This window comes from Schistocerca americana, chromosome 3 (assembly GCF_021461395.2).
Source record: "Schistocerca americana isolate TAMUIC-IGC-003095 chromosome 3, iqSchAmer2.1, whole genome shotgun sequence".
In the NCBI taxonomy this organism is placed as follows: domain Eukaryota; kingdom Metazoa; phylum Arthropoda; class Insecta; order Orthoptera; family Acrididae; genus Schistocerca; species Schistocerca americana.
Genome location: NC_060121.1, coordinates 258,031,539 through 258,053,115, shown reverse-complemented (window position 1 = coordinate 258,053,115; position 21,577 = coordinate 258,031,539). Strand labels below are relative to the sequence as shown.

At 37.4% G+C, this 21,577-nt stretch overlaps 2 protein-coding genes across 3 annotated transcripts in view; one reads left to right on the top strand and one right to left on the bottom strand.

The window, feature by feature from the left end:
* LOC124607181 (zinc finger protein sdz-12) overlaps positions 1-18,144 on the bottom strand; it is a 70,714-nt gene extending 52,570 nt beyond the window's left edge. Inside the window, exons 1-2 of the mRNA XM_047139398.1 lie at positions 17,905-18,144; positions 16,759-17,447 (exon numbers count right to left, since the gene is read on the bottom strand). Coding sequence (XP_046995354.1) covers positions 16,759-17,426 — 668 coding nt within the window. The 5' untranslated portion in view covers positions 17,427-17,447; positions 17,905-18,144. The remainder of the gene's footprint in view (positions 1-16,758; positions 17,448-17,904) is intronic.
* The window catches only part of LOC124607182, a 58,876-nt gene continuing 55,311 nt past the window's right edge, over positions 18,013-21,577 (top strand). The window contains exon 1 of one of the 2 annotated variants that reach the window (XM_047139401.1): positions 18,013-18,624. In XM_047139401.1, the coding sequence (XP_046995357.1) occupies positions 18,159-18,624 (466 nt within the window). In that variant the 5' untranslated portion in view covers positions 18,013-18,158. The remainder of the gene's footprint in view (positions 18,625-21,577) is intronic. The other variant, XM_047139400.1, reaches the window with a different exon arrangement.

Sequence of the window (21,577 nt, the reverse complement as noted above, 5' to 3'; positions counted from 1 at the left end):
AAAGACTACTTTATTATAATGTCTTAATTTGGCATTGACAGAGATACTTAATTTGCCTTCTGTAGCTTTGTGATTCTGTCTTCATTGGATGTTGACTTCAGTCCTGTTTTTTGTATAATCTCTGCCAGGCATTTGAAACTTCCAACTTGCATTATCTTTCTGTGCTTAATTTGCAGTGGGTGTCTCAAGAGCTTATTTGGTTTCTTTTCTGTTATTTGTTATGACAACTATATCATCAGTGAAGTTGATGGTTCTTTCCTTGTGTCTCCCAGTTTTTACCTCATTGACTCTTTCACCCCATGTCTTCATTATTTTCTCTAAAACTGAGTTACACAGAATGGGTGACAGGCCATTGCCCTGTCTCACTCCTGTCTTGATTCAGAATGACTCCGAGATCTGTTCTATGAATTTCACTTTGGATGTTGAATACATTAAGGTTTCTTGGATTAGCTTTCTGTCTTGGTTTCCAACTTCATTTGTTCCTGTGTGTTGAAGAGCTATGGAGCTATGGGCCTTTTTGAAGTCAACGACTATTACTGTGGTGTTAATACTGTTCTCGGGCATCACATCTGTTCACTGCATTATCTTCCCTTTCTGAACCCTTCTTGGTATTCTCCTATCTGTGGATCCACCTCATGCGATAGCCAATTTAACGGATCTTAACATAATTTTGTATATAAAATTTAGTTGTGGAATTCCTCTGTAGTTACTGTGGTCCATTTTGTCTTCTTTCTTGTGGAAGGTGTGTACGAGGGCTGTCTTCCATTTTCTAGTACTTTTCCTGTTCCCTACATGTTTTCAATGGTTCTGTGTATTTTGGGTGTAATGTTTTCATGGTCTAATTTTCAGATTTCTGGAATATATCTATCGGCTCCAGGTGTTCTATTATTTTGCAATAATTTTATTATGTGCACAGTTCCTTCATACATTGGAGATTTGGAAAATAGGTTAGATTCTTGCTTTTTGAACGTTAGTCTCTGTGTTAGTTCATCACAGTTGAGTAGTGTTTCAAAGTACTGAGCCAATATCACACAGTTCTTTTCAAGTTTATCCCCATTGTTCCATCTTGTCTCTTGATGCATAAACTCAATGATTGATATCCCATCATATTTTCTCTGAATGTTCTGTAAAAAATGTGTGTGTTGCTTCTGTTTCAGTCATCATCTATTTTCTTATTTTTGTAACCTCTATTTTTCCTCTATGGCTTATTTTTGAAGAGGTCTTTGATATCTTGTTAATTTTTTCCCGTTTTTTGGTTGTTTTTATGGTTGTAAATTTTTTCTAGATTTGTATTCTGTCTTCTATGGCTCTACAGCATGTCATATTCCACGATCTGTGTTCATTTGTCCCAGTTTTATCAATTATTTCTTTTTTCTGGAAGTTCTGTCCAGTCATTACTATTGATATTTTAATGTTTCTGTTATTTCTTTCTTGTTAATTGTCAATATTCTGAGTCTGTTCTGAAAACTCTGTTGGTTCTCTTTATTTGTCTGCTGAGTATAAGTCTTGCTTTAATGTGAAATAGGTTCTTTCGTTTTATTCAATAAATGATGTATATGACTATCCCACGTGCAGTAGCAAACCTGGCATGTCTGGTTGTATGCATGCTTGTCATTGCTGTACCTCAGTCCGTAACATAATATTGTACGATTGTAATGTGTCTCCAGTTATACTGGGTCGTATGTGGAAGTCTGCTTTTATCACAAAACAGTGTAGCCTTTTAGGCTTATTTCTATATTTGAACTGTAATATACTCTTATATATTATTCCGACGTGTTAACACTCTTTCTTTTACTCACATATGACAGTTTCACTTACATACTTTATTCATTTCATCCATTTGTTCCATAGGTAACAACAAGAAGAAGAACCTTCAGAGGTACGGAATGAGTCAAGGTAGACATTAACAAGGGACAGCAATATTATGGAAACTTAATGCTATTCAAATACACATCATCTAAAATTAACCGACTAAATTAGTAAGAACACTGCTACTTTGAAAAAAGCTGCTGCCTCCCCAGTTTTACTATAAAGCTGCTGACATTTGCCATTAGTACCTTCATATTTACTTAACTGGCTTAGCACTTACTGCTTCACGTGTGTAGACTGTATAGTCTGCACACATTTTTCTTTTTAGTTTTCCTTCATTCGAAGGTTTACATTGTTCACAAATTGGAACACCAACTAACCTCTTTACACTAATAAAGGGCATGGAAGCATGGTCTTTTCCAAATGTACTTCTGACCAAAAAGCAATTCTGGTAGCTGGAGTTCAAGGCTTTTGCTAATTACGTCTTTTGCATTCTTTTGGTAATATTTCGATAGAAACTTTCATCCCCTAACATACATTTCTTTATAGCTGACCAAGAGATGAAGTAAAACAATAGAAACTCAAGGTTGGAATAACAACAATGTAGGAAAAAACAGATTGTTCTTGTTGTAAAGATGACACATTAAGCTGTATACAGGCACAATTACAAAGACCTTACACAAAAGCTTTTGGCAACAGCCTTCTTCAGAAAAAGAAACACACACCACTCACTCACACAAGGAAGCACACTTCACATACACATGACTGCCACTCTGCCAATTCTGGTCCAAGCCGCCGAGTTGGCGATCCTGTGTGAATGAAAAGTGCTTGCTTGTGTAAATGAATGGTGTGTGTGTGTCTTTTTCTGATGAAGGCTGTGGCTGAAAGCTTATGTGTATGTGTCTTTTAATTGTGACTTTCTGCAATTTAACATGTCATCTTTACAGTAAGTAGAAATCTACCTTTACCTATACTGTCGAGAAGTCGAATGCCAATTTTCATAGCTTTAAAAATTTTTTAATATAATAAAAAATTTTCTTAAAAATTTTCATCCCCTATTTCACCCCCTTAGGGGCCAAATTCCCAAAAACAGTGAAACATGTATTATTTTATTTCTAACAGAGAGGTGAAATATAAATTTTCATAGCTTTAGCTTTCAAAATGCTTTTATAATGAAATCCATACCAATATTATAAATGTGAATGTAACTGTCTGTTACATTTTCACAATTACACTGCTAAACCGATTTTGATAAAATTTGGTATGGAGGTAGTTTGAATGCTGAGGAATAACAGTGTAACACAAAGTATTTATTGATTTGAAAAATATAACACAAAATATGGAACAACAATTACTCTTTGGCTTTTGAAAACGTTTTTATTGTTTGATATATTCTACATGATAGGACTCAACGTAATGAATACAATGTGCAAAACCTCTATGTGTTTAGTCCATATCTCCTTACTAATATCAGTGACAAACCCATCACATTTTAGCTGCTGAGTGATACGCATTTCTTATAACTTCTTTGTTGCATTCAAATTTGTATGACTAGCTCACGGTCATGTAGTTAGTGTTGCTGTTTCTCAATCAAGTGTTCCCAGGTTCAATTACCACATGCATCCCCCCCCCCTGCTCACATCTCAATGTGGGCATTGTCGTCATTTTAGCATCATCAATGTGTGAGTCTCTGAAGTAGCGTCAAATAAAAAGACTTGCACCTAGCTCCTGAACATCTCTACTGGGATCTCTTTCCAATAAAGCCGTATGCACATTTCATTTCATTTTAATAATGCACAACAGCAGCCATGGGTAACAACTGGAACACAATGCTTGTATAATCCTCAACATTTTTAATCCATGTCAATCTGTACTTCCACACAAATATTATAAATTCAAAACTAACTCTGCTATGTTCCCACAACTAAACCACCGAACCGATATCCATGAAATATTGCGTGAGACAGCATGAACAATGATGAAGAAGATAGGCTAGTTTAAAAAATGTGCAGTACAAGATCTTTATAGATTTGAAAAATATTACACGAATTAAGGAAAAATATTTACTCTTTGAAAAAGCTACGTACTCTTGTGCTACGTAGTATGATTCAGTGTAATCAATACAATGTTTATTCAATTCTCAACATGTTTAATCCATACTTGGAAACTAATACCAGTGTTATTAATTTTGAAAGTAACTCATTTCATGACACTACTGCCGAACCGAGTCTGATGGTATTTGGTATGGAGATAGCCTAAGCCCTGAGGAAGAGCACAGGCTACTTTAGAGGTTGTATCTTTTTCAGTATTACTAATATTTTTCAATGTGGTGTAGGAGAATGGCATGCAAATGGTGCTGACGCAATGGACGACGACTCTTTGTGTCTATAGCTTATTCCATGACAGTGCAAATCCAATGTTATTGTGCACGTGGTTTATGGTACTGACTTTCTACACCACCTGGCATAGGTTGAGAATTTTTGTGGAGATATGAGAATAAAGTCAGATGGTAAGCCCAGGAACCATATTTAAAACTATTACTACAAGCATTGTAAATGTAAGTCGGATTTAGTACATAGTTTTAAGAGAGTGCAAGCTGCGAAAGTTACTCAAATCCAACAAACATCAAAGCATTCTCATGTCCACCGGAACTTCAATGCAGAGCGTCAGGTGACCTTAAGTGCTACAGAGACATTACAACACTTACAAGCCCACTGCATTTTAGATGCTGAACATCATCGGTCTCTTAAGGTTCCAAGATGCTCGAAGACTCACATGATGGATCATTTAAAGTTTGTACGACAAACAGAGAGTCGTACCTTTACATGTGGTATGTGGGAGGCTTTTGTTGAGGCAGCACGTGATTATGATTTATTAACTGACTATATTAATCATACATTAGTCATCGTAGTGGGTGGATAAAAGATGTAGGCACCATAATGCATTAAAATGGAAGGGAGATAAGGCTGGTATGTGTTGCTCTGGTGGCGAACTCTCACATCTACTACAAGGCGAGCCAGAGAAACCCCTAAAAGCTTTACTTCTGCACAGACGTAATAAATAAAGGGATTTTTAAAATATAATTAGAAAATATAATGCATGCTTTCAGATCCACCACGCAGCAAAATAATAGAAACACACTCAGTATGAATCTACACACCAGCACTGCATACATTTTTTAAAAAAATATGTCTCCAAACCACTATATACACAGACATCTTGTAAAATGACTAGCTTACTTTCTCATCATCACTCATCATAACAAAGCTAGTGATATGGGAACAAAGCAGCAGATGACAGCTAGTAATTTCATAAAATTTTAATCCCCTATTTAACTCCCTTAGGTGTTGAATTCCCAAAAACATTGAAAAAAGTATTTTTCCAATTTCTAACTGAGAAGTCAAATACTAATTTCCATAGAAGTAGCTTTAAAAATGCTTTGGTAGTTCTTTATTAATGATTTATTTTCAAAAAAATCTTATACCCTTTAGGGATAGAATTTCCAAAAATGCTGAAACACATTTTTTTTTTAAATTTCTGACTGAGAAAGCAAACACCAATTTTCATAGTTCTAGCTTCAAAACTGCCTTAACAGCGAATCAGTCAGTCAGTCGGTCGGAACACTGCCTTTTATACATACAGATTACAATGGTATTTTTCAAAGAAAATGTTTTTCCACATCTACATATAGTGAGTGCTATTTACAGAATATTACTGCTTGTCATGCAGCTTTATAACAAACATAACTACTTGCCATGCAGCTAACAGAACTTTCCAATCCCTGATCTATATATTCAGATAACTTGTAGAAAGATCAGCTAATAAGGTATGTTTTAACCTTGTTTTTAATTGGTAAGAACTCCCAATTTCATGCTTTGTGTTAGATGGGAGCTTGTTGAATATTTCTCCAACAGAGTACATAACTCCACTCTGAATCTTGGACAATGAGGCAAAGTCTATATCAAAATTATTTTTGTCCTGTATTGTGAATGCGTAAATCACAGTTCAGGTTAGACTGATTTTTATCATCAAGGGGGAAAAAAATTTGGAAGTGAGTGTAAAAGGCTTCTGCAAGAGAATACGTTTATCTATTGTACACAATATTAATAGTGCTTGCTTCTTCTGAATAAACACTTCACTTGCTTTAGGTGTATTGCCTGAGAAGATAATTCAGTGCTACAACGGAAAGTGAAAAGATGCAAAATAAGCAACACTCTTGTCTTAACATCAACACAATTAGAGATGCTTCTGAGAACACAATACTCTGAAAACAGCTTCTTGATTAGTTTATATACGTGTTGACTCCATTGTAACTTGTTATCTAACTGGATGCTAAGCTTTTGCACGTTGTGTTTCACTTTACCCTACAGTAATCACAAGAATTACATGTCTTGTGATAACTTCAAGTTGAACAAATATATTTCAAGGAAGACGCAATACATGAAAGTCACAGATCAAGTAAACAGAGTAAGATGTGTGTACACTTTAAAAGTCAAATCATAACCGAGTCCAAGTCTAGCTTCCGCTGGCTGGCTGGCCGCTTAGGTGGTGCAGCTGCTGCATGGCTGACAGACAGCACCCCACGTAGAGGACGCGCGTAACTGCGCGGCGGCACTTTGAAAGATCGGTGAGTCACAACATATCTAATCCACTTATATAAATTTAAAACAATGAAAATCAGGTGATGCTGACGTTTTGAGCCTTAGTGCAGTTTAAGATGAGTAGCTGGCGAATGCCCTCAGATTAGTACAAGCACCCTTCATGTGATTGTGTCGTGTGAGTTCAGTGAAGTCAATGATCTACCACTATAACCCACATAACCTTTTATGTATTTCTGACACACAGCATTTCTTCTGTGTGCCTTATTACACTATCTTTGGTAGAAATATATGTATATATGATATTGACTTATTATTGTTCTAGAATGTATATAAATGTAAAATAATCATATCATTTCTTAAAATTTTTTAAAAAATGAGGATGTAAGAGAACAAGTTCCAATCCTAGCATGACTGGAGGAAACTGCTCCAAGTTCTAAAGATGAAGAGGATGTTCTTGAAGATCAGAACCATCATTGCAAGTCTGAACAATAAAAAGAAGTCCCAGGGTGGCATCTGAAAACAGTGAACAAAAACTACATTGCTGTTGAATGCCGAGGCCAGCTTATCGACCTGTCTCTGGTGGGGTGAAAACACTTGCCCATGGAAGATTGGAATATAAAATGTTGGCAAGATTTATCTTTTATCTTTGGGGACAAAACACTTACTGTTGTCAAAAATAAGTTTTTCTTTCCATTTCTCTGGTAGGAAGCCAGCCATTGACTTCTAGAATGAGACAGAAGATCTCTGTGGAATGTTGCTATGTCTGTGAAACAGCACGCATAGAAGTACTTGAAAGATGTGCAATTCGTGTCAGAAAACCATTTGCCCCAATATTTTAAATTCCTCCATATGTCTTGTACAGGGAATCATGATTAGATTAATATATTTCACACTATCTTTCTTTTTATCTCAGTCACAGAAAAAGGTGTGAGTTTAGTTAAAATTAGAACTATAATAATTTTGCTGATTTTTCAAAAATGTGACTCAGAGAAAAACTTTTTCAAAAAGTGATTATGTAATGTTTTAGATGAGAAAGTGGCATACTCACGTAGCCCATGTGATCACTGACGTTTCTTTTTAGAGCATGACCACTGCAGGGTTAATGTATTATCATTAATGGCTACTCTGTCAAAAAATTAGTGCGGGTCTGAAGATGCACAGTACAAGTCTTTGTGAGAATAAGACTTGAACTATTAGCTGTGGACCAATTATATGCATGTTCAGCTATCATTTGAGTTTCTCTGCCAATGTTAAGTTTCTTATTTCGCCATGTGATGCACAATATAAAAGATTGTGTTCTTTTCTATTATGTCTCTCTATATTATTTTAGGTTTGGATGGTCATTATGGGCCAAAGAAATTGCCTTTTTTATGAGTAACTGCAAATAAAAAGACAATATGATTTATATTCCTAGATCACTGTGTCTACTCCATGACTATGTTGCAACTTTTGATACCAGGAGATACTGCTGCCCTGCCAAAATTGTCAAAATGGCACTACAACACTGCATTTTGCTGTTATGATGTTCTGTAACTTTGGGGACCAAACTACTATAAAATCTGCTGGTTGCAGCCTGCTGTCAATGAAGACATAGAAAATGGAAAACTAAATAAAAATGAGTGCTTAAATATTATATATAGCATTAAGTAAATGAGGTGGGGTCATACAAATTGATGCTTGCACTTGCTTTTAGATTATGCAGTTTCTTTTTATACTAAGCTCTGGGAACACATAAATTGATTTTTACAGTTTTATTAGCGCTATAATGTGGAAGATATGTCCACAAATGGAATGCAGGGGAATTAGCTGATTATCCCTCTGCATTCCACACAAAGTACAATAAACATGCTGCTGAGGAGACTCATCATATTTCAAATTTTATTTTCATGTTCAATACATCTTTCTCCAAAAGAAACTTTCCAAATCATCTGACATATTAGGCTGGTGCATAAGTTCATTGTGTTTTTGTTCAACATGTTGGTATTCCTATTACTATGAATTTATTTATCGTTTGTAATTTTTTTATTTCTAGTTTACTGTTGCTGTTTCACTTTACATATTGTCATTTTGTCATTTGGAGGTAAGTGAATGGAGTTGTGGAAACTAGAAAATGAAGTGCCAAGTGGAGATATCAGAACATTTCCGACATATTCTTCTGTTTCAGTTCAATAGAGGGGTGACAGCAATGGAGGCAGTCAGAAACATTTGTGCCAAGTATGACGATAATGCCAATGGATAGAGCACAGCAAGAAAATGGTTTTCTGTTTTAAGGAGGACCTTTTTGACCTTCGTGACTCTCCACATTCAGAAAGACCTTTGGGGTTTGATAAAGATGGTTTAAACACATTAATTCACAATGCTCCACATTAGTGTACTTGAATTCACAAATGTGATGAACTATGATCATTCCACCATAGGGTGCATGGATACAGCACGCTACATGACAAAATCACAAAAATCAGCGGATGACCATATAGGCTATATGCATCTGTGCTTGCTTGTCATTAATTGGTTCATGAACAGCACCCACCATTTCCATCCTGTATTTTTAGTGGTGATGAAAAACAGTGTCTTTATGCTAATGTAAGGCAAAAAAAAGGAACAGTTAAGCTCAAACAAAGCAGCAACTCCCCATATAAAGACCACTGCACATCCACAATAGATAATGGTATGTATCTGGTGGAAGACCTAATGCATCCACAAAAGACAACATTATGTATCTGGTGGGACAGAAATTGTATGGTGTAGTACTACAAATTGCTTCCCAATGTGCAACCATCACTTGCTTCCCAATGTGTAACCATCACTGCTGACATTTACTGTCAACAACTGAGAAGTCTTGCAGCTGCAATCCAAGAACAAAGACCAGGAAGACAGCACGAAGTGATGCTACTCCACAAAAACGCTCGCCTGCATTCAGCTAGACTGACAAAAAACACCAAACAGTTGGGATGGGAAGTCATTCTGCACCCTCCTTATTCACCTGATCTTGCACCCTCAGATTTTCAACTTTTCTGCTCCCTATTGAACAACCTTCAAGGAATTTCCACTCCAGATGAAAATGCACTCCGAACATGAGTTCTTTACCTCAAAACTAAATGATTTCTACAGTTGCGGAATCGAAAAGTTACCCCAGTGTCGGCAGACTGTGTGAGTAGTGAAGGAGACTACACTATTGATGAGTAAATTCTCTGTTATGTGTATCTGTTGTGTTTATTAAACTTATGGAAAAATACTACGTACTTATGCAGCAACCTAATATTTATTAGAGTACAGTTTCTAGAATATGTTTGTACTGGGGGGGGGGGGGGGGGGGGGGAATTACTACATAATATATACAACATTATTACAAAACCTATGGTGAATATAAATTCAGACTGGGCAGACAGATTATAGCTCACATTTAAGATTAAAGACTCCACATTAAAGGCAAATGGTTTTATTTCATTTAAATGACAATATAACATAGTTAACTGTGATAAGAATCTATATTCTATCACTCAAATAGAGTGCATTAGATCAACATATCCAAAAATTACATGCCACATGCAAAGCATAACACCTTAACTGTATATATATTTTTTTCATTGTTCAAACCGGGACAAACCTGAGATAAGACTCAACTTTTCGAAGATAATCACCTTCTTGTACACCAGAAGAAGACTGACTGACTCTTTTATACTGGTGTTCAAGACTGCCATTGGTTGGTTGACATCCGCTTGCTTTTCTAACTTCTGTTGGCAAAGTGATGTCACCTGGATGGCGAGATTCGCATGCGCAAATATGGGAATCGCCAATGAGGCAGTTAAGTGCCACCAAGCAATGATTAATTTCTACCACTTCTTTAATTGTAACATCCTAATATGTCTATGCATGAGAGAGGATCTTCATATTCTCCAAGTTAACCTTACACACTTCCATAAGGCTGTGTTTCATTATTGCTGATTTTTCAGGATTTCTATACTTGATGTACCATCTATGTTCAGTGCAATGCAGAGCAATGATACACACTGTCTGCCCCACATTCACATAGCTTATTGTAGACACCAAATAATCTCAGATCGGGCTGTCTTTCACTGGGTGCAACAAGACTATAAATTTCCCAAGTAGATTGGAATAATGGTCTAATACCATATTTACCTACCATGCACCCAGTCTTGCTAGAGCTCACTCCACAGAATGGAATGAGTATTACAGGTTTGTCTTCTGAATGTGTTTGCACCAACATTTACCAGGGAATGCACCAATAATTTGATGTGCTTTTTATAGGTTTTCCTGAACACATTCTTAAGATCATAAAACTCTTATGATGTTTTAATTCAGATCCCGGGTGATCATGATCTGGAAATAGCTGTGGTCTGTGTAATAAGACGCTCAGAACAGAATTTTTGAGCTGGATGATGAAAAGTCTGCTTATTTAAATAAATATCTGTATATGTCAAATTTCTGTACAGGGACTGACCTAATTGTCCACCCAATTTCCACTGAACAAACATGACCAAGCACTTGCTTTTCATTCACATCTCCATAGTAAACCTAATTTTTGAATGTGTGGAATTCATGTGGTCAGATTAATCTGCACGAATCACAGACAGAACACCAAATACACAAATTTTGAAAAACCAGTGATAATGGAAGACAGCCTTACAGACAATTCTCTTCCATGCTTTGACTTACAGAGACTCTGCAACACAGAAGAGGTAGAAATTCACGTGTGCACCAATAATTTTAAAACAAGCAGAGGTTGCAATCTGAGTGGTGCCTGGAAATGAACACTTGAGACAGAATCTCTTCAAAGAAATAAAGCCAAAAAAATTAATTCTTACGGATATAGGTGATGCTGGGGATGATTTCCATTCCCCTTCCACCCCTCTGTCACAAACCAGTTGGAGAAAGGGTCCATTACTGCCTCACAGCTGAGTTACCTCATTTGTGCATGTGAATCCCGTCCTCCAGGTGACATGCCTCCATCAATAGTAGTCAAAACACCTAATGATGTCAAGTGACCAACATCAAGCTTGAACACCCATAAAAAGGAGGCAGACTTACTGCTGGCAGTCAGTCATCTCCTGATGTACAAGATGGTGATTACCTTCAGAAGGTCATGTTTTAACTTAAATATGATGGGGTCTGAACACTGCAAAAATTTTATACATGGATGCTGCCATGAAAAACTTCAATGTCATATCACCTTAACACTACCTGATGTCTAAAATGAATGTCCACTTTGCAGTACAGAGTTCACTATATAGAAAATTTCTGAGAGACTAAAACTGTATGTCTGACTGCAGATCAAATCCAAACCCAGGCATTAAAGAATAACTCTCTTACTAACTTAGCTATCTACACACACATGAAAGCTACAATATGTCAATACCTCCCTCCTGTCTTGTAGGATAAGTACTTTAAGATAATATATATGATGGAGAACTGTTTATCACAACCAGTGGAATGTCCTCACAATAAATGTCTCATTCTACAGCAGAGCATATTCTGTACCGAAGCACACTGACAGAGTTGAACTGTGCATTGGGCTCAGCTGGAAAATGCATTGCTGATGAAATGTTAGGGTCTAGGTCTAAGTCCTGGTTTGGCACACAAATTTAGTCTTCCAGAAAGTTTTGAGAATGGTGAACAACAAAATTGTAATTAATAGCTGGGCCATTTTCTACACTTATATGCTATATCTAAAGAATTTAAAAAGAGTAAACATAACAACTCACTGGATAGTTGAGATAACGAGTTGTCAATAGGCACATAAACAATACTGAGAACACCGCTAGCTTTAAGATGAACTCTCTTTTGGAGCTAAAGAGTACACATACATGTGCACACGTACACCTGCTCAGCTGCCACTGCAGTTTGATTGGGTTGATGGGTTGTGCTCGGTTGGTGTGGATGAGGAGAATTAATAAGTTTGGTTGGGAAAGGGTGGCTGACGGTTATAAAGGAGAGGCAGCAGATGCACAGGATAGGAATGTGACACCTGGAATCACATTCTTATCACAGGCAGGGGAAGCTGTGCCCAGTACACAATGATGTAGAGGGGTGGATTAAGAGGGGGAGATAGAACAGAGACAGAGAGACATGGTGGGGAAGAGATATGAGTGCAGGAAGAGAGAAGTTAGTGCTACGGGGAAGGAGCTCAGGAGTGTGGGGGATGTGTCGGTTCAGGGGCTAGTGGAGACTGAGGTCAGGGAAACTATGGGACTGAAGAATGCATTACAAAGACAGCTCTCTTGTAAATAAGATAAGCTGGTTTTGGGAAGAAGGATCCAGATGAAACAGGTTTGGAAGCAGCCATTGAAATCAAGCAAGTTATGCTCAGCAGCATGTTCAGCTGCTAACTCTGCTCTTGGCCAAAGTTCAGTAGTGGCCATACATTTAAGTGGACAGCTGGTTGGTGGTCATGCTCACATACAATTTTGTGCAGAAATACAGCATAGCTGGTATGTAATACAACTGCCTGTCTCCAATAGGATAGGGAAGCCTGTGGAGGTGCTGCAGTATGATGTGCTGGTTGGGTGATCGAACAGGTCTTGCACCTGTGTTTCCGCAGGTCTATAACCCTTGTGGCAATGGGTTGGGAGTATGTGTGACATATGGATGGACTAGGATTTTGTGCAGATGGGTGGAAGGCAGGATACCTGCTGGTAGGGTGAGAATGATTATAGGGAGGACGTTCCTCATTCCCAGGCACGATAGTCAGAGGTGGCAGCACAAGGCATGCTTATATTTAACCACAGAATTTCCATTTCATATCCTGTATTGATAGACATACTTTGTAAACCACTGTGAAGGGTGTGCAAGAGAGTACTTCCTCCGGAATCACATATTACGGCCTCTTCCTCTTCGATTTGCATATGGAATCCAGGAAGAATTAGTACTTACATGTCTCCTTGCATACTGTAATTAGTCTAATCTCATCTTTGCAGCGCCCAAGAGAGTTATTTGTTTTGAGCTATATTATATTCCTAGGTTCTTCACATAATATGGGTTCTTGAAACTTTTCCAGCATTTCTGTGACACTCTCCTGTGACTATTTGTGATGTCTTTCTTTGTATACATTCATCATCCTCTAGTCCTGTTTGGTACAGGTCTCACACACTTGAGCAATATCCTAAGACGACACATACAAGTGATTTGTAAGCTGTCTCCTTTTTACACCAACAGAATTTTCCCACTATCTTGGCAATGAATCTAAGTCTGTTGCAGTCATCCCCCCCCCCCCCCCCCCCCCCAAGAAAACATCATTAAATCATAATGCAGTACTGCCAAATGCTGTAGTTGCTTGTTCTAATCCTGGTGATGGACGATATTTTTGTCACCAAAATTTTGCCAATAAGGGGAGAAAGTATTGAGTTATCAATCACTTCACTGTATGGCACCATTGTGAGTCAAATAGTAAGCTTCCCGTAAGTGCCTTATGAAAAGCTATACAGTGGTTCCTGTAAAAATGCATAAGATATTTCAGATTTTAAACTACATATTGCATTAATTTAAGCAAACTCCTTGTCACTTTTCAAGCACAGTAAGCTAGGAGACAACGCAACATGTTTCATTTCACACACAACCACAAAAACATAAGTACTCATCACGGCCATCCATGTAGCATGTTACAGAGTTAGCACATAATACACAACAATGAAACATGTTTCATTTCACACACAACCATAAAAAACGCATGTACGCATCACAGCAGTTCATGCAGCATGTTACAGAGCAGGCACATCATACACACAAAAGCCTAACCAACAAATGAACATAAGAATCCTGCATTACTAAGAGTTAAAAAATGAGTACAGCAGAGTATTTCTTTTCTCTTCACACAGAGTAAGATCATAAAGAAATGATTGTACATTATGAAGCACACCTTTAATTACTATTTCTGTGGTCCTTGTGTGAATAGAACTCCTTAGTACCTCCTATTCTAAAGTTCTCAAGCCAAAAAGTGCAATTTCTGAATGCTTGTGAAATTCTGATCCATTTGTGTCTTCTGCAAGAAGTATGTGTGAAAATGACTGTATCAGGGAAAACAAATAGGGTGGATTTCCTTATTTGGCTGTGTTCTTTTTGTGTTATTTGGATTGTTTAATGATGTTTTCTTTTTTTAAATCTTTTTATTTGGCATTTTTTTCGTAAGTACGTTGTTAAAACATTTTTTTTTTTTTTAATTATGATCATAGTGACATATGTTTAATGGAATTGTAGTTTTATTTTTGTTGTTTAGGTTGACTGAAATTAATGATACAAGACAACATAAATAAAATTATATTATTTGGTTTGTTTGTGAATACTGTCTATTCCTAGTTATTCAGCACTGTGGAGTCGATTTTATCAGTGTAGGTAATGTGTAGCTAATTATATCTGCCCTATTTTGTAAACAAATTGTTACTTCTCGGGCATCAATCATGTGTCTTTGGTCGTTATGGCAGACTTCATTTCAGCTATGTAGGTCAAGCAAACTGACTGATACCACAAGTATTATATACTTACTTTTTTGTTTTGCTGTCAGAGATCTGTTAGCTGTATAGGTTAAGTGAAATTATTGGTACTAGCATTTGCAGTGTTCTCTCTGCAAATATCACTGTGATTTTCACTGGTAAGTAGCATGGAGTTTGTTTTAGCTATATAGGTCAAGTGAATTTATTAGTACCAACAGTTATGTTGCTGTTTCATCATTAGCTGGTATCGCGAAATTCAGTTTACCTATAGACATTAAGTGAAGACGATCATACCAATTTTTTGATCTTTCTGTATTGAGACGATCATGGAATTTTGTTTGGTTTTTGACTTCAGTTCCTATGTGAGGGGAGTGGCAACATTTGTATGGTATGTCCCTACGCAAAACCCCCAGTTTCCCATGAGTATCCTGTTAGTTGGATATTTGTTTTAAGATTATTTTGAATACATTTTCTATTATGCTTCTCTTATGGTTGTTTGAATGACATAATGATCGCCATACTGCATGTAAATAAGATGTTTGTATGTGGCAATTGGTAATGTCACAAGTCAAACACAAAGGCCACTATTGAATGTTTCCATATTTCATTTGTACTGGTATATGTAAAGTAGTTGTTAATGTTTCTGGAGGAATATTACACCTGCAATTTAATTTGCTATCAAGGAAGCAAGTAACAAAGTTCTAGGACATTTTATGACACTTATGTAGAAAAATTACAAAAATGTAAACTGTGGTGACCAAAGTCTAAAACAGCTGCATCATTTTTCACACATCAGTACAGTAAACTAGCTTAGAATACTCTCATTTGACACAAGCAAAACAGAAATTAATTCTAAGTTGAGGACAGGGCTAAAATTATGTTGAACCCCCTCACCCCCCCCCCCCCCCATCCACGACACGACCCGAAAGCTTGGTTGTTGTAACAGAGTGACAGATTGATCTATAGTACAGCCTGAGGTCTAGATTGGGTAGGAAGGTGACAATTTGGTTGCGAGTTGGCGAAGTCAACAAACGTCAAAGCAGAAAATCTGATTGTGATAAAAAAATTGACTGAGAGCAAAACTAATGTTTACATCCATGCCATAATGAAAAATGCAAGGGGAGTCCAATAGATAACTTTTACCGAGAATTGACCACGAAGAATTACATGTATTGTATTGACTAACGAATACCAGCTGTTTAAAATATCATTGCACCTTCAGTAAGCCTTTTTAATAAAAATGAATGAGTATATTTATCTGTAACTGAGACCACTTAAATTGTAACCATTATTAAGATCTAAGACACACATATATTTCCACTAACATAACATATACCAAAATACTCATTGAAGACATATAGCCTCTATTATGTATTTCAGGTAGGTTTTTGAATTTACCACACTTTTATTATTTATAATGAAAAGCACATTAAATTTTGGAAAGAGTGTTAAATTTGGCACAAAATAGACCTTACGCTATGCTACAGATCAATATGTTACTACATCATTTATTTTGCATTCACTTGCATTGGATTTACCTACTCAAATCCAGGTTGTCACTTTTAAATCCAACTTATGAGACTGTGGGCTAAATTACAGATCAATACAGGTCAACCTGTCAGCACAAGCAAGATTTCAGTGGAACATTGTCAGCAAAACATAACCAGTCAAAAATGAAAAAAAAAAACATTTAATGCTTCCATTGCATAGTGAGTTATGGTTCATCTCCACACTTTTTCTCTATCTCCCATTCATGGCTTCTTATCATCAAACTAATATCTAAGGTCAATATATAATCTTCTTACTCATTAGTAGCACCATGTAAAAAAAAGTGAGCTATTGTTGCATTTATAATAAACCTGACACACTGGAAGCAAAATAATAATTGACAGTAAAATCACTACCTGTTGAAGAAATGAACACGTAAACTCTTCATTGAGCCAGCTCGATAACTGCACAGTGGACAGGACTTGATCATGTCATGCTGTCCAACATGTTCATTTTGAAAATGTGCTCGCATTGCAATCTGACGCTGGAAACCTCTGTTGCAAATGGGGCAATGATAAGGTAATGTTTTTGTATGGGTTGTAAAATGCTCTGCCAGGTGGTCCTTGCGGAAAAATCTCTTTTGGCAGACACGACATTCATAAGGCTTTACTCCTGTGTGTCGCATTTTATGCCGTCTCATGTTTGCACCATTAGAAAACTTCATATTGCACACATCACATTGAAACAATTTTCGGTCATGACTCCTGTCTGCTGCTGATGACTCACCCTCATTTACAGAGCAGCTGGACAAATGAGTTAAAAATGCAGAGCGACTAAGTGTTTCATAGTTATCACAACGGTCACACCTGTGTATTGGAATGGCTCCATCACTAGAGTCATAGTTGGTGTTAAGGGCTCCTTCATTGCCACCTGATGCTACAGGGCTTCCTTGACCTCCAGACTGATCTGCTTCATTCTCTTGATCACATCCATCTTCATTGCTGTGTGCACTTTCAGGCTGTGTACCTGAATCTACTTCATTTTCAGGAGTGCCATCGGTTGAGCTGCGATCTGGCTCTGCCATCCTCCAACTCCTCACCGCACCCTGTGAATTGAATTTCTACAATTAGTTACCTATGACAACAAATTTTCACTAATATAAAAAAACAGGAAACCACATATGACAAAAAATATTCGAAAATGTTACATGTTCTTAATCATAAGAGTAATCTAAACAGAACTGTACCTGAATAATAACCTAATTTCATCACTGTGCACTTTAAAATATATAGCACATCTAGTTCAATTGTCATTTGACTCAAGGGCTATTTTCACAATCTGAATTGTTAGTTACAGCATGTCAAATACGAATTTCGCGAGATTTCAATTCTGAATTCGTTCTTTTCGGAGAAATAAGGTCACATAAGGTACGGATTCCCCTTCCAGATTACAAACAGGTGGGGAATTGGTTGCCTCAACTACAAGTCAATGTACTCACAACAAGGTTATGCAATGCCACTCGAAACGACATTTAGCAATCGGTGTTGAATTGTAATACTTACATATCCGCTCAAGATTGGAAGTCTTCAGCCCAGTCATTTATTTCGACGTATGTCTCCTTAGAATCCAGCAGCTTTGCTGTCCAAATAAATACATTGACCTACCGGAATTAGGAAGAGTTATTGGTCGTGCATTTCCGCTCCACATTTTAAGTCACTGTGTTTCTAATGATGCTGTTCACTTCCAATGTTTGCAAACAACATCATTTTGCACGAAGTGGCGAAGTTACTAATTTCGGTCATAGTCTCATCTTAAAATGACAGTTGAACGTCAGGATAAGAATTTCATGCGTGACAGGTTAGGCGCGCATCGCGTGAGGTGCGGTAAAATGAGAAATAATTTGTCGAATTCCGAACTGCTAACTTATTATGAGGAAGAATCGGAAAAGCTACGAGTGTTTGCAAGAAACCGCGGATTAGATGACGGGAACATAAATAAAATCGTCCATAAATCACTACATGGTTATGTTTACAAGAACGTCGATTGTAGTGAAAAACAGTCCTTGTTAAATACTTTTATTAGAAAGTATTCTGCTCTTCTGTCATTATTAAAACTTTTATTTGTACTAGTGTTTATAGTAACTGGTGTATTTATCGCCCAGCTTTATCAAAAATCTGCTGTCAATTTCATTATCCGAAATGTTCAAGAGCTTATATATCCTGCAATGAAAGTTCTTCGTTTCGTTAGCCTTCCTTTGGTGACAAACTTCCCATCAATATCCGGTAAGAACATCAGAATGAAAACTGTTACTTTATTCGACGCTTAAGCACTGGGTGTTATTACAACCATCCTCTGGTTTTTGACACCTATTTTTGGCAGTCTTCTCTAGACTTCTCCTTGCATTAGCCATTTTGAGGGTTTTTCGTGCAATTATTCATCCAGAAATTGACTATATCTCTATTGTGATACATTACGAATTTGCTACCCAAATCGTTTTCCGTTTTGTGGAGCATTGGTTGAACCAGTCCTCTGACATCTTAATGTAGAATTTTCTGCGATCTACTTTATAATAATTTAAATGGAATAACAGGTTGCATTGTTCAAAAACTTCATGTCTGATTTCCTGCTTCAGTGGTGTGTATTAGGGGGAGTCAACCTCTTTTTACCTACTGCCCACTTTTGTATCGCTGTTACTAGTAAAATTTTCTAATCACCCACCAGTTCCACAGTAATGATTTATGAAATAGGGAAGTAACATAAAATTATAAAATGTATGAAGCAGATTACAGCAGGTTAAGCATATAATAATAATTACTTACCAAATGCTTTAAGTAAAAATTTTATGAAAATCTAATGAAAATGTTTTTAAAACCTGTTCCACCCACCATGCAAGCTGTAATACCCACTAGTGGGTGGTAGGGATGAGGTTGACTACCACTGGTCTAAATGAAACCTAGTTTTGGAGTGATGTATAGCCATTCCACTTCAGAGGTTGCAATGGAACACTCACTCCCTGTCGTCTGAATTCTGCATCACAGCACGAAGTAGACGTCGGTGCCCATTTAAATTCATCTCTCATCTGAGAAAGTTGGGATTTTGCTTAGAAATTAGTGCTTTATTATTTTTATTCATTAAAAACTAAGTATAATTATTTTGACTTTAGCTCAACAATTTTGTGATGAAAGGGTATTATATAATTTTTTTCATAAGTCATAATTTGGCATAATAGCTGTACACTACTTCTGTAATGAATAATTAAGTTACATGTTTCGGTCAAACAACAGATCGTTCCCAGGCATTAAGAATGACATTAATCACAGGCCACATGTCTGTGTGTCTAAAATGATAATTTGCTTTGAAATCATGATTATCCACATGCTGTATCCGAATTATAAAATGTAGCAAAACAACAGAATATTCATGAGGCAACGTGTTTCCAAGGTGAGGCACCTCACCACCATTCCCCAAATCCATCAATATGGGAGCCAACCTCACACCTATAGGAAGAACCACAATCCACCTCCTGAAAGTTAATGCCAATCTTATAATCCTACCTGCCAACAAAGGCTCCACAACTGTGGTTATGACCCACAGGGACTGCCTGGTGGAAAGACTCTGCCAGATGTTAGAAAAGTTCACATACAAGCCCTGCCTAGTGATCCATTCTACAAAAACAGCAGGATCTCCAGTTCCTCTTCAAATCCTTAGGCCCATCCCAGAACCTCTCTCTCTCTCTCTCTCTCTCTCTCTCTCTCCCCCCCCCCCCCCCCTCTCCCCCACCCCTGCCCTCTCCATCTCCCTCTCCCTCATCACTCTCTGCACCCCTACCTTTTACATGCTTCCTAAAGTTTATAAACCCAACCACCCAAGATGCCCATTGTAGATGGTGATTGTGCTCCTCACAGAGAGAACCTCCGCCCTTGTGAACCAACACCTTCGGGCTATTACTCATGACATAATCTCCTATACAGGGTGTCTCAGGTGCAATGGTCAATATTCAGGAATATGCCAGCAACAATCATCTGAAGCAAGATACTTCATTTTTCCCTATTCTGACTGGTTTTTGAGGTAGAACACATTTAATGCACATTGTTATTTATTTTCTATATTATTCAATACAGAGAAATGATTTTAAAGCGTAATTATACATGCCCATTTCATAGAGAAATCCCAAATGAGTGTAATGCAATATTTTTTATCTATATGTTGGGACAGTAAAACACAGAGAATAACCATCTGCTGCACAGTAGTAGTAGTAGTAGTAGTCAGCACAGGGCAGGGTGTTACTGCTGCTGCTGGAGTACTGGTTATTCTTTATGTTTTACTGTCCCTGCTAATACATACTGATAAAACAAATGTCACACTACACTAATGTGGGACTACTCTTTCAAATGGGCAAGTAAAATTCTACTTCAAAAATGTTTTTTGTGTATTAAGTAATACAGGAAATAAATAAGGATGTACAGTAAATGTGTTCTTTCTCGGAAACTGTTTGAAATAGGGCATATGCCCACATTAAAGTTTTTTTGCTTCAAAGGATTGTTCCAGTCAAAAAAGAAATAAACCATATCTTCCACCAGCTCTCCACTATTTCTGTTCCTGCGCCACTCCTGGCCTATACATCACTGCTGCTGCCCCTTGTCTCTACATTAACATCCCCAATGCCCATTGCCTTGCCACTATTGAACACCCAACAGATTTCACACTTGTGACCTCCTTCCTGGTCACCATGATCAACTATATGCTCACCTATTTATTACTTCTTGTTTGAAGGTATCACCTACAAACCAATCCATGGTAGATCAATGGGCATCACAAGTCATCATCATCCTCTGCTAACCTATTGATGGGCCATTTAGAGGAACCCTTCCAGCCAACCAGAATCCCAAACCCCTCACCTACTTCAGATTCATTGTCGGTATCTTCATTACTTGGTCTGAGGGTGAGGATGCCCTATCCACATTGCTCCAGAACCTCAATATCTTCTCCCCCATTCATTCCACCTGGTCCTTTTCAGCCCAACAAGCCACCTTCAACAATGTCGAGCATCACCTCAAGGATTGCTATACCAGTACCTCCATTCACATCAAACCTATTAATCACCAACAGTACCTCCACTTTGACAGCCGCCACAGATTCCACACCAAGAAGCTTCTTCCATAGAGCCGTACACCCTTGGTCATTGCATCAGTAGTGATGAGGAGCCCCTCTCAAAATATGCCAAGCATCTTACTG